Source organism: Tursiops truncatus, chromosome 8 (genome assembly GCF_011762595.2).
Source record: "Tursiops truncatus isolate mTurTru1 chromosome 8, mTurTru1.mat.Y, whole genome shotgun sequence".
Lineage (NCBI taxonomy): Eukaryota > Metazoa > Chordata > Mammalia > Artiodactyla > Delphinidae > Tursiops > Tursiops truncatus.
The window spans coordinates 63,155,503-63,169,687 of NC_047041.1; the positions used below are offsets into that span (position 1 = coordinate 63,155,503).

At 37.1% G+C, this 14,185-nt stretch overlaps 1 protein-coding gene across 8 annotated transcripts in view; it reads right to left on the minus strand.

Moving 5' to 3' along the window:
* Positions 1–14,185, minus strand: part of SBF2 (SET binding factor 2) — a 465,909-nt gene that overhangs the window by 217,505 nt on the left and 234,219 nt on the right. For all 8 annotated transcript variants that reach the window (XM_019948149.3, XM_073808603.1, XM_019948148.3 and 5 more), the window contains one exon: positions 14,044–14,149. In XM_019948149.3, the coding sequence (XP_019803708.2) occupies positions 14,044–14,149 (106 nt within the window). The remainder of the gene's footprint in view (positions 1–14,043; positions 14,150–14,185) is intronic.

Sequence of the window (14,185 nt, forward strand, 5' to 3'; positions counted from 1 at the left end):
AAGTCATAGCTGGCATCATGTAGTAGTAGATAAACTGTGAAGAAGGAAGGCATGCACTTTTAAGGGACTCTAACCTACTTATATCAGTAAAAACAATCAATTTGTGATATCAAGGGGTGAAATATTGGACTATATTTACTAATAGAGGATTTATGTCTCATGTATTAGAAATGAGTTGGGATAATATTCTAGTGCTTAAAGGGTAAGTTTCTCATTATCCAGAAAATTATTTAATGTAATATAGAATAAAATTTACCTGTGACTAACTGAAGGATTGCTTAAACTTTGTATTTTTAAATATAACATGCTTTCTTCAGCTTTAGATAATTAACAATCTCAAATATTTTAAGAAATTACATCAATGTTTTTATTCCTAACTAGCAACACTTGTTGCTGTGTTCACAGAGTTACTTAGAAATTCATTTTCTTTGAACTACTAGTCATAATCAGCTTTCTAAATAACCTTGAATTGTTTCCTAGTCTTTGGTAGCCAACGTCCATCCAAAGCTACACAATAACAGTGGAGAAAACAATATGAAAAACAAACATTCCAGTGATAATTACTGCTGATTTCACTATAATGGTACATACACATCCTGTTGATTATTTAAATAGTAAAACATTCTGAAAAATTACTTCCTGATCTTAACTTTTCTTTAGGGGTTAAAGTTCTAAAATTCATAGCATCAAACATTAATGAACGTATTTGTTTCCCGTTTTGAAAAAACAACACCCAAAACTTTTCTCCAGAATCCTCCCCTTCTCTGAATAATAACGGTATGTTACACAAATAGAACACTACGTCTCAGCTTTCAAATGGGCAAATTGAGGAACTGAAGGCCATGATTTTCAAGACAGCCTATATCTCCAAAAGCCTTAAACAATTTACTATAATTCTGTCAATCCACAATGGAGAAAACTTAACAATGGTTATGGCTTAATACAAGTCATGAAAAAGGAGATTTCTCATTCATTCGGTTGTTATTTGTTGAGTAGCTACTATGCACAAGGTACCAGGAATACAATAATGAAGAAAAACAAAATCCTTACCCTCCCAGATTACCTAAAGCTTTATATAGTTTAGTTTTGTAACTACCATTGAGAAGCAATGTTTAATATTTGTTACAAATTCGGTATATTATTTCCAAATATATTATAAATGGAAATCTTCTAAGTAAAAAATAACTAAGAAATGTAACTGAACTGGGCAAGTATGCATGGGTATATTTTAGTGGTTATGAACATGGGCTTATTCCCTTGAACGTGACATGAATTAAATACACTTTACATACTTATAAGTAGAGTTTAGCAATCTGGTAATCTTTAAATACAAGAAGTCATTTAACAAATACTTATGACCACAAAGAATTCAAATCTAAAACTGTATATCTATAGCCCAAGTAACAATCCACAGAAGACCAACTCAAGCAAAACTTTGTAAAAAGGTATAGCACATTTCCTTCCTGTTGAACAACACAATTGGTTCTCTGGGTCAAGGGTAATCACATCAACCCCAAATGGTCCAGATTCCTAGTCTGTGCCTGTTCTGAATGACCAGGTTTTTAAATCTACTTTAATGTTTAAATTTAAGAAGCAGGAAACGAAAGAGGCTTTAGGAGTGGAATAGCAAACAAAGGGAAAGGATAATATAGAGTGAATAACTGGAGAATTAAAGCAAGGAACAAACAGGAAGCAAGTGCCTTGGCAGAACGAACTCTTTTAATTAAAACTTTCTTCTCCACTTTCTTCCCTGCCTCTACTGTTAAACCTTTACCTAGCTGCTGAGATATGCTAAACTCTAGGGATAGATATAAAAAAAATTGAGGCAGGTTTGTAGGAGCTCACAGCTCAGTGAAGATGGCAGGTTGGTAAAAAAACAGTTAACACACAACAGAATAGAGACCTGTAAAAAATGCCACAGAGCACAGAAAAGAGGATAATTTATCCTGCCACCATTTGTAAGTTGCATACTTAATTGTTGGAATAACCATATTTTATAAGAATATTAATCTCTAAAGTGCTCAAAGAGGAACTTCCCTGGTAGTCCATGGTAGTCCACTGAAGACTCAGTGCTTCCACTGCAGTGGGCCCACACATTTGATCCCTGGTTGGGGAACTAAGATCCCACATGTTGTGCAGCGCGGGGCCAAAAACAGCAAAATGATATTTTACACAAGAGAACTTTGTGACAATGGTGGATAACAGTTAATAGTTATCTTGCCTCAGACATCTGCGTTCATTAAAGGATAACTCAATTCAAAGACAGAGGTAACTATTTAGTGGTAGCATTTAAACGCCATAAAAGGAAAATGGAGAAGATCGTTTTGAATCAGGATTCTTATGAACTGTCCTCAAATGATATCATGTAGCAAGCACATACTTTATGTGTAATTCTAGCAAGCGTAGTACATTAGTCAACAAGCACTCCATTGGTCAATGACTGTCAGTCTTTGGTATTTTTAAAATGGTTTCCTTTATAAAACTAGCATAAATATTTAATGTTTAATTTTGAAAAGAAAACAATCGATTTCCTGATAACATTCTGACTACTTCTGAATGCTCAAGCTTCATCAAACATCTTACCATTTCATGAAGGCCTGTCATGGCTCTATACCGTTGCTTACGTTCTTCTTTCTGCCTAGAACGTCCTTCTTCCACTTTTCTAGCTAGTAAGAGTTAGCTCTTAGTATCTCTATTACTGCACTAATTATACTGTACTGTAATTTTTAAAATGTATCTGTTTCTCCACTAGGCTAAAAGTATTATCTGGGATAAGGGCTGACGTTGTTTCATCTTTATATCCTTAGTGACTAGCACAGGACCTGGCACATGGCAATGGTTTTGTAAACATCCGATGAGAAAAATATACTCCTGCAGATAGGCATTATAGAAAGTTTATTCTTTGTGCTATTTATTACCAAAACGTAAATTGATCAGTCTTCTCTAGAAATTTTAGGACTCTGTAATAAAGCAGACATGGTAAGAAGTTTCTTCAGAAAAGTGCTCCAGAACAGACTAGTGAGAAGATTTGTTTCAAATCCCCAAGACAAACAGTTGACATCTCAACTGCCAAAAAATGATAGATTTCCCTGGTGGTGCAATGGTTAAGAATCCGCTTGCCAACGCAGGGGACGTAGGTTTGATCCCTGGTCCAGCAAGATCCCACATGCCGCGGAGCAACTAAGCCAGTGTACCACAACTGCTGAGCCTGCGCTCTGGAGCCCGCGAGCGACAACTACTGAGCACAGATGCCACAATTACTGAGCCCGCGCGCCGCAATAAGAAGCCCGTGCACCATAACGAAGAGTAGGCCCACTCGCCGCAACTAGAGAAAGCCCGCGCGCAGCAACAAAGACCCAGCACAGCCCTAAATAAATAAATAAATTTATAAACGGTCAAAAAGTGATTAATCATAAATATAGTTACAGTAAAACACTACATTTCCTATTTCCTTCTTTCCCACCTAGAGCACAATATGCCATTTATAGTAACGGCCTAAACTCTTGTGCCTGCAAATTCTCCAACTACCATTTTTTCTTTTTTTTAATTTTAAAAATAAATTAATTTTCGGTCACATTGGGTCTTCGTTGCTGCGTGCGGGCTTTCTCTCTCTTCATTGCTGTGTGCGAGCGGGGGCTACCCTTCATTGTGGTGCACAGGCTTCTCATTGCGGTGGCTTCTCTTGTTGCAGAGCATGGGCTCTAGGTGCGCAGGCTTCAGTAGCTGTGGCTCACGGGTTCCAGAGTGCAGGCTCAGTAGTTGTGACGCACAGGCTTAGTTGCTGCGCAGCATGTGTGATCTTCCCAGACCAGGGCTCGAACCCGTGTCCCCTGCATTGGCAGGTGGATTCTTAACCACTGCGCCATCAGGGAAGTCCCTCCAACTACCTTTTAAACTACATGTATTGAGAAAGAAAACGGCTACTTCAGTTTTTTCCATTATAACTGAGAATAAGACTAAAACAACTAATAATGCTATATGAATAATCTAGGAAAACTAATGAAAATAGTAATATGATCCAAGACACTAGATTTTGATCATTTAAGGAAAAAGAACAAAAATCATTCTACAACTGATGCACTCATCATGTGGTTCATAAATTTACCAATCAACATATTCTTCTTAAAGGTGTTACCTTTAAAGAGAACCATTTTCCACAACCTAAGCCTTCATTCTTTCCTCTGACATCTTTCTTCTATTTCAGGAACATAAATTATTTTTGATACTCTTATAAAAGTTAATGTCACTTTAAGAATAATTATATAGCATTACAAACAGAAGCTTTTCCAGAGGAAGACAAAAGAGAGAATGCCAGAAGTTTTCCATTAAAATATTTAAAAGCAGAAATAACTTTCTAAATAGCAAGTTATGGTTACAATCAACATTTTAAGGATATTTATGTAAAAAGGAAAAATTATGTTTATAAGATAAACTGAAGAAAAACTCTAGCTATTTTAATAATTTTTAAAAATCTATATTTAGTATTAGATATAATACACAGAAATATTGACTCAATAATTGCTAATGAAAAACTGACTAAATATGGGTGAGCAAAAAGAAAGTATGCATATAAAAAAGTTTATACCAAGATGGAATCATGAGGAAATAAAAATCTTGATCAGAGCAATAATGAATAAGGAGATTGAAACGGTAATCAAAACCTCCCAACAATGAAAAGTTCTGGACCAGATGGTTTCACTGGTGAATTCTACCAAACACTTAGAGAAGAATTAATACCAATTCTTCTCAAACTCTTCCAAAAAACTGAAGAGGAAGGAACACTCCCTAAGGCCAGAATTACCCTAATAATAAAGCCATGTAAGGACTCTGTAAGAAAAGAAAACTGCAGGCCAATATTACTGATTAACATAGACACGAAAATTCTCAATAAAACACCAGCAAAATAAATTCAGCACATTAAAAGGATCATATACAATGGTCAAGTGGAATTTACTCCCAGAATGTAAGGAGAGTTCAACATATACAAATCCATCAACGTGATATACCACACTAATGAAATTAAAGATTAAAAAAATCCTATGATTATCTCAACAGACGCAGAAAAAACATCTGATTGAACATTCTTTCATGATAAAAACTCTCAACAAATTGGGTATGGAAAAAACATACCCCAACATAATAAATGCCACATATGACAAGCCCACAGCTAACATCTTATTGAATATTTAACAGTGAAAGCATGAAAGTTTTCCTGCTAAGATCAGGAACAGGACAAGCTGCCCACTCCTCTTCAACACAGTACCGGAAGTCCTAGCCAGAGCAATTAGGGAAGAAAACGAAATAGAAAGCATCCAAATCCGAACAGAAGAAGTAAAACTGTCTCCATTTGCAGATGATATGATCTTATATATAGAAAATCCTAAAGACTCCACCAAAGAGTTGTTAGAACTAATAAACAAATTCAGTAAAGTTACAGGATATAAAATCAACATACAAAAACCAGTTGCATTTCTATATACTAACAATGAACTATCTGAAAAAGAACTACAATAATCCCATTTACAGTAGCATAAAAATGAATAAAATACTTAGGAATAAATTTAACCAAGGAGGTAAAAGATCTGTACATTGAAAACTATGACACTTTGATGAAAGAAACTGAAGAAGACACAAATAAATTGAAATATATCCCATATTCATAAATCAGAAGAATTAACATTGTTGAAATATCCATACTACCTCAAACCACCTATGGATTCAAGGCAATCAAAATAATTATATTTTTCATAGACATAGAAAAAAAATCAGTCCTAAAATTCATATAAGTCCCTAGATAGCCAAAGGGATCCTGAGAAAGAAGAACAGAGCTAGAGGTTTCACAATTCTTGATTTTAAACTATATTACAAGGCTACAATAATCAAAAAGTATAGTATTGGCATAAAAACAGACACATAGATCAATGGAATAGAATTGAAAGTGTAGAAGAAGCTCACACTTATGCAGTCAACTAATATTCGACAAAGAAGCCAAAAATATTCAATGAGGAAAGGACAATCTCTTCAACAAGTGATGCTGGAAAAATTGGATATTCGTGCACAAAAGAATGAAATTGGACCCCTAACTCACACCATTCACAAAAAATAACATGAAGTGTATTAAATAATAAAAGAACCAAAACTATAAAACTACTAAAGGAAACAGGGAAAAATCTTCTTGATATTGGTCTTGGCAATGATTTTTTGGATGTGACACCCAAAGCTCAAGCAGCAAAAGCAAAAATAAACAAGTGGGACTACACCAACTAAAAAGTTTCTGAACAGCAAAAGAAACTATCAGCAAAACGAAAAGGCAGTCTACAGAATAGGAGAAATTACATGCAAACCATCTATTTGATAAGATATTAATATCTAAAATATATCAGGAACTCATACAACTCAATACCAAAAAGAAAAAAAAAAAGATTAAAAAATGGGCAAAGGACTTGAATAGATGTTTTTCCAAAGAAGATATACAAATGCCAACAGGCACATGAAAAGATGCTCAACTTCACTAATCATCAAGGAAATGTAAATCAAAACCACAATGAGATACCATCTTACAACAGTTAGAATGATTTTTTTTTTTTGTAAGATGTTGGGAGTTTAGTAATTTAGTAATTTGTAAGATGTTGGAGTTTAGTAATTTATTTATTTATTTTTGCTGTGTTGGGTCTTCGTTTCTGTGTGAGGGCTTTCTCTAGTTGTGGCAAGTGGGGACCACTCTTCATCGTGGTGTGCGGGCCTCTGACTATCGTGGCCTCTCCCGTCGCGGAGCACAGGCTCCAGAGGCGCAGGCTCAGCAGCCGTGGCTCATGGGCCCAGTCGCTCCACGGCATATGGGATCCTCCCAGACCAGGGCTCGAACCGTGTCCCCCGCATTAGCAGACAGACTCCCAACCACTGCGCCACCAGGGAAGCCCCTAGAATGATTATTATCAAAAGAGAAGAGGGAATTCTTCTACACTGTTGGTGGGAATGTAAATTGGTCCAGCTACTATGTTAAACAGTATGAAGCTTCCTCAAGAAATCAAAAATAGAACTACCATATGATCTAGCTATTCCACTTCTGGGTATATATCCAAAGGAAATGAAATCACTATCTCAAAGAGGTATCTACACTCATGTGTTCATTGTAGCATTATTCACAATAGCCAGGACATGGAAACAACCTAAGTGTCCATCAACGGATGAATGGAAAAAGAAAAAATATATATACTACACTGGAATATTATTCAACCATAAAAAGGAAGGAAACCCTGTCTTTCATGACAACATGGATAGACCCTGAAGGCACTATAGACCCTGAAGGCACTATGCTAAGTGAAATGTCAGATAGAGAAAGAAAAATACTCTATATATTCTCATTTATATATGGAATCTAAAAAAAAACTGAACTCATAGAAATAAAGAGTAGAATGGTGGTTGCCAGGGGCTAAGGGGTGGGGCAAGTGGGAAGATACTGGTCAAAGCGTAAAAATTCCAGGTATAAGATGAATAAATTCTGAGAATCTAATGTACAGCATGGTGACTATAATTAACAATACTGTATTACATCCTTGAAAACAGTGAAAAAAGTAGATGCTAAATGTTAACAGCACACACACAAATGATAGTTATGTGAGGGGATGGAGGCATTAACTAATCTTATTGTGGTAATTATTTTTCAGTATATACAAGCATCAAATCACCACATTGTAAACCTTAAACTTATATATGTCAATAAAATACCAATAAACACAGATGTTACATGCCTAATGTTGTTTTACTATGGAAACAAAGTGACAATAGCTAAAGGCCCAAGATCATTTTAGTCTGTGACTTTAAAAATGTCTAATAAGTAGGATACTATAAAAATTAGGAAATAAGTATTCTAAAACTAATGTATTTGTAGTTAAAAACCAAATTATAGGTTAATATATATGACAAAAGATGTCATGAGAATTTCACAAAATTATTTGGGTCAAGGAAGGATACCTGAGCTATGGATTAGATTAAAAAATCAGAGGGGCTACAGCAACCAGTTCTTGTGAATATAATCTTATTAACGTAAAAAAATTACAATTTTCCACACAAAACACAAGTCTTCAGGTAAACAAAAACAATTCACATAGACTACAAAAAGATACAAACAAATAAATAAAATAGGTGTTAAGTTGGAGATGAAGATGGTTAACAGAAAATTTTAAGGAATGAGGCGGGTAATGGCAGCAGTCCACATAATTACTTCAGGCAAACACAGAGACCTCTGAAACTGTGAAAAACAAATTCATTATCATAACAATCCTTGGAGAGAAGAACCAAGGAAATGCTATCATTACATTTAGACTTTTTTACAGGAAAACTAGTCAAGGCTACAAAAGAATCTTAGAGTCTTATCTGCTTCCTGTCTGTGCTTTGTAAAATCTACCACCACTACCCCACCCCCAACCCAGGTAGTGAACTCTGATAATGGTCTAATACTGACCTTCAACAACAGTCCAACCAAAATGACTGGTGATAAGAGCATGCCTTTAGCAGAATTATCAGTACCACATGCTCTGAGAACTACAACTCTGCATACAGTGCTGTTTTAGAAGCATCTTTCTTTCTCCTTTCCTTTCTTATCTTTTCCTTATTCTTTCCCTGGAAAAGTAAATTTTGAATATGTAAGCAAAAGATAACTAAGCTCAAAATACTAGGGAGTAAAATAATGACATCTGATATTCAAATAGCTAATCACTGTGTTATGGTGCACTTCATCCATACACAGAACTCTCCTAGGAGATATGACTGCCATTTTCTTCATGGCTAGTGTATTAATTTATTCAAGAAAAACCGATGCCTTCTGTGCCCAAGGCACTATGCAGATACACAGAATGCAAAGAATAATAAGACAAGGCAGTTCTTGAAGCTCCCAGTCAAGTCAGGGAAAACTCCCTATTAATAAATAAGGAAAAAGCACAGAGTAGAACTTCCATACTCTCCCTTGAAGAAAAAAAAAAAAGAACCTGGGACATTTGACCAACAGTTTCCTACAGCCTGGATTTTGACAACTGTAGTCTCTTGGGCCAACGTGTTCCCCATCTTCTGTATTTCCTATGATCAGAATCAGATTTAAGTTCTCTGGCAAAACACAGGTAGTGTTTGGCAAGGTTAGGAACATAATATCTGCCTGTTTTTCTTCTGCGAGGGTTGTAAAATGATGTTCTATTTCGATAATTTCTTTTTCCTTTAATTTTGAAGCTTTTCTAGAACTTTAGAGAAACTGAATTATACAGGATGCATTCTTTCTTGTCTGTTTTTTTTTTTTTTTTTTTTGCGGTACGCGGGCCTCTCACTGCTGTGGCCTCTCCTGCTGCGGAGCACAGGCTCCGGACACGCAGGCTCAGCGGCCATGGCTCACGGGCCCAGCCGCTCCGCGGCATGTGGGATCCTCCCGAACAAGGGCACGAACCCGTGTCCCCTGCATCGGCAGGGGGACTCTCAACCACTGCGCCACCAGGGAAGCCCTGTTTTTTTTCTTTGAATATAATTATTTTCAAATTAATCCATATGGTAATTGTAAGGCCAGCAGGTCCGAGGAAGGGCCCAGGGAGCCAGACGGAACCCCCGCCAAAGTGGCTGATGCAACCGACACCTGACATTGCCACACTACTCGGCCCCGGTCTTCCGGCTCCCCGAGGGGCGGAACCAACCGCTCTGAGGCTGATGCAACCGACACCTGACATTGCCACAACGCCTGAGAGATTACCAAAAAAGGGCTGCTTCACACAGCAAGCACCTCCCCTGCGTCCACCCCTATAAATTTTGTTCGCGCCCGCACCTGGGCGCGACTTCTCTGGCCCCTTTCTCTCGGACCAGTGAACCTCGCCCGGGAGCGTTCCCAAATAAAGCATGTTTAAGCTCTCCTCCGTTATTGGTGCCGTTCCTTACAGTAATATGTATCAACAATTCATTTCTTTATATTGCCCAGTAGTATTCCATTGTATGGATATGCCACAGATTATTTATCCATTACCATAACCATTATTCATTACATTTATGGACACTAAGCTTGTTTCCAGATTTTCACTATTATAAAAATATGGATATGACCATTCATTTACAAATATTTTTTATGGACAATGCTATCATTTTACTTAAGTAAACGCCTAGGAGTGAAATGGCTGGATTATTTGGTTTATTTAACTTTTTAAAAAAGTCAAACTGCATTCCAAGGTAGCTGCCCCATTCACACTCCCATTAGCAGTAAACTGAAGTTCCCATTCCTCCACTTCACGCAGCCCTCTGAAAAGCTGGAATGCTAATGTTCCTCTCCCTCCTTCTCAAGGGATTGTGCACCTTCTCCCAACACAGCAAGCCACACCTCATTCTTCTTTGTTCCCAGTGGCCCTCAGGCATCCCAAATATGCTAATTTTGTCAGTGCTCCGAATATGGCAAGACAGAAACCATTTCCTTGGCCCAGCACTTTGTAAATCTGGAACATTGGACGGACACTGCACTTTTCTCCTTCCCTTTCCCCCAAGGAGAAGCTGCAAGCTGGGCGTTCTCTTCCAGTGCTGGCTGTGCTGGCTTGGGGGTGAGGCTGACCAGGTAAAGTGAACTTGCTCTTCTTACCTGTTTCAATGTAGCTGTTCTCAGCTCTGTGATCAACTGGGGTACCACACTTTGTTAAGTAGCTTCTGGAATTCTCACAAAGGATTTTTGGTCTGTATATAATTGTTAAATTGATGTTTCTGTGGGAGAACGAGGACTGGGACCTCCTATTGTGCCATCTTGCTGATGTCACTCCCTAAATTCTCACTCTTGACTGTCCATCTCCTTCACTATTTAAGCATAGTTATTTTAATATCTGATAACTACCTTCTGGTGCCCCTGGGGGCCTTTTATATTGTCTATGGTTTCTTTTATATTTCTTTCAGATAGCTTTAGTCCTCATGTTTCTGGTTATTTTTTTTAACTTGATGGTCTGCTTTATTTTTTTTTAATTAATTTTTTCATTGGAGTATAGTTGATTTACAATGTTGTGTTAGTTTCTGCTGTACAGTAAGGTGAATCAGCCATACATATACATATATCCACTCTCTTCTAGACTCCATTCCCATATAGGTTGTTACAGAGCACTGAATAGAGTTCCCTGTGCTATACAGTAGGTTCTTATTATCTTTTCTATACAGTAGTGTGTATATGTTAATCCCAATCTCCCAATTTATCTCTCCCCCTTTCCCCCTTAGTAGCCATAAGTTTGTTTTCTACATCTGTGACCTATTTCTGTTTTGTAAATAGGTTCATTTGTACCATTTTTTAGATTCCACATGTGTTATCATATATTTGTCTTTTTCTGTCTGACTTATTTCACTCAGTATGACAATCTCTAGGTCTATCCATGTTGCTGCAGATGGCATTATTTCGTTCTTTTTCATGGCTGAGTAATATTGGTATATGTATATTGGTATATATGGTATATATGTATATTGGTATATATGGTATATATATGGTATATATGTACCACATCTGCTTTATCCATTCCACCGTCGATGGACATTTAGGTTGCTTCCATGTCCTGGCTATTGTAAACAGTGCTTCAATGAACGTTGGGGTGTCTGTATCCTTTCAAATTATGGTTTTCTCTGGATATATGCCCTGGAGTGGGATTGCTGGATCATATAGTAGCTCTACTTTTAGTTTTTTAAGGAATCTCCATACTGTTCTCCAATAGTGGCTGTAACCAATTTACATTCCCACCAAGAGTGTAGGAGGATTCCCTTTACTCCACACCCTCTCCAGCATTTACTGTTTACAGATTTTTTGATGATTGCCACTCTAACAGGTGCGAGGTAATACTTCATTGTAGTTTTGATTTGTATTTCTCTAATAACTAGTGATGTCGAACATCTTGTCATGTGCTCTTGGCCATCTGTATGTCTTCTTTGGAGAGTACTGGGCATACATGTAAAAATCTGTAGATATACTGGAGGCCTAGAATGCAGTTATCTTGCTCCAGAAAGGATTTACTTTTACTCCTACTATAAGGCTAAAGATAGTAGCATTAAGGATCATTTTAATCTGTTTCTAGGAACTGAAATGATTTCAAGCTGTACTTCAGGCCCTCAGGGGGACTGTCTACTTGTGATTTACCCTCTCCCAGGATATGGTCCTTTATGGTCCCAACTCAAAGCAAGAGAGCTTTGTAAAGGAATTTCCCTTGGTAAAATGTGAACTCCGATTCTCCCCTTCGCCGTTGGATATCAACAGTACAGAGATCAGTTTTTCAGTAACTTCTTTCAAAATCAAGAGATGCTTGAGAAAAAGTGGTCCCAAATATCTGGTTCACTTCTCTAGGTTTTTTTCTTCTCTTGGACCATAGTTTGGTCATTATTTACTGCTTCTGACGCTTTCAAGTAGAAGTTGTTTATACTTGTATAGCTTTCCTAGTATTCATTGTTAAGAGGGTTAGTCTGAATTACAAAGGCCATCATTACTGGAAGAGAGGCCCAGGTTTTATAAATTTATACTTTATCTATAGCAGTTTTTCTCATCAGGAGTGCTACTAGTATTTGAGGTAAAAAAATCTTCTCGTGCACATATATTATGCATGAAGAATGTTTAATATCCCTGGGTCCTAGGCATGAATGCCAGTAACAATCCCTCCCCTCCCCTTCAAATCATTGTAAAAATGCAAAAGCATGAGAGGTTTATAAGGCACTCATTAAGTATAAGATCAATGGTAGCATTTGGGAATGTGAAATTTTGTGTCATATCCTTCTATTCCTCTTCATGGTAGACCTTTGCTTTGATTGACCCTTTAGAGGTATACAGGCCCTCTTAACTGAAAAAGGTCAGGTGAATAGTGGTTAGATAAAGTCAATTAAGTCAGTGATTAGGAGGGACCATGGACATGCTGTAGGTAGTCCATGAACCCCTAAGATTATATCTAAAAGTTCGTGGAGGGAGGTTTTAGTCAACAAGATATTCTTTAGAAAAGTACCACCAGGGAGACAGTACCTATTTCACACGTTAAGGAAAATAGCTTTAATTAAGTTAGAATTTGGTTGAGATGACTCAATGAGCAGAAACTTTCAGGGAGGAAGAGAAGGAATATGTAATTTTTGAGAGTTTAAACCCCTAAGGTGGGGGCAGATGTAATAGAGAACTACTACTTTGGGGTTGATGTAACCTTTCATCTTTATTAGGATACTAGAAACTCTACTTGTACTTACATTAATCTCTTCTAAGGCTTTCTAAATTTCACTGACTGAAGTCACAGCAGAAGAATTAGGATGGGGCCAGTAAAGAAAAAGGAGAGATAAATTTCAGAGTTAAGCAGGGAGTAAAATTCAACATGAGATAGGAGGGAAATAAGAAGGTAGAATTTTTGTGCAAGGAATTAAGAATTCCATGGAGAACTACTAGACTGAGCCCCAGGAAAGGGAAGGTTTCAATTCAACTAGAAAAAGACAAACACAGATGGAGAACAATGAGAAAGACTGAATCAAAGAGAGTGGAACACTCTTACACAGGTACATATAAAGGATAAGTACAAGGTAAAGTAAGTGGGAATCTCTGGCAGCATTGGTCTAAAACATACTCATTTTTAAGTTATAGTACTCCTTTAATGAAGTATGAGCTGTCCAATGTACAGAGGGCACTTTCTAGTGTCCTCCCCCTAATACGTCATCCTAGCCATTGCTAGAAAACTGAAGTCTGATACAGGTGGTGGGATGAAAAGGATGGGACTTTTAGTTTTATCTGACAAGGTTTCTATAAAAGCAATTCATCTAAGGAAAAACAAAATATACTATCTATTCGTCTTTTAAAGCACAGAAAATATGTTTACTTTCTAAAAGCTTAATTGACTTAAGAGCAAAAGGGGCCTGGGTTAATTTAAAAAAAGAATGAATACTAGTTAAGATTAGAACCCATATAATTATATAGTTTACATATCAGTTATCTAATGGTTTGCTTTTTATTTTCCTGATTTATGTCAGGTGATGTAGGCTTAAAATAAATCTTTTTTTCATAGGCTTTTATAAGAACACTGAAAATGGGAGAAGGAGACATACCCAATTGCTGGAACAGGAGAGCCGCACTAGTGCCTGTGACAGGAAGACTATCATGCAAGGGAGTCTGGATCAGCTGTCTATCTCCTGCACCCAAGGAAAACAGCTTCTGCAGAATGGGCGGAAAACACACACACACACCACA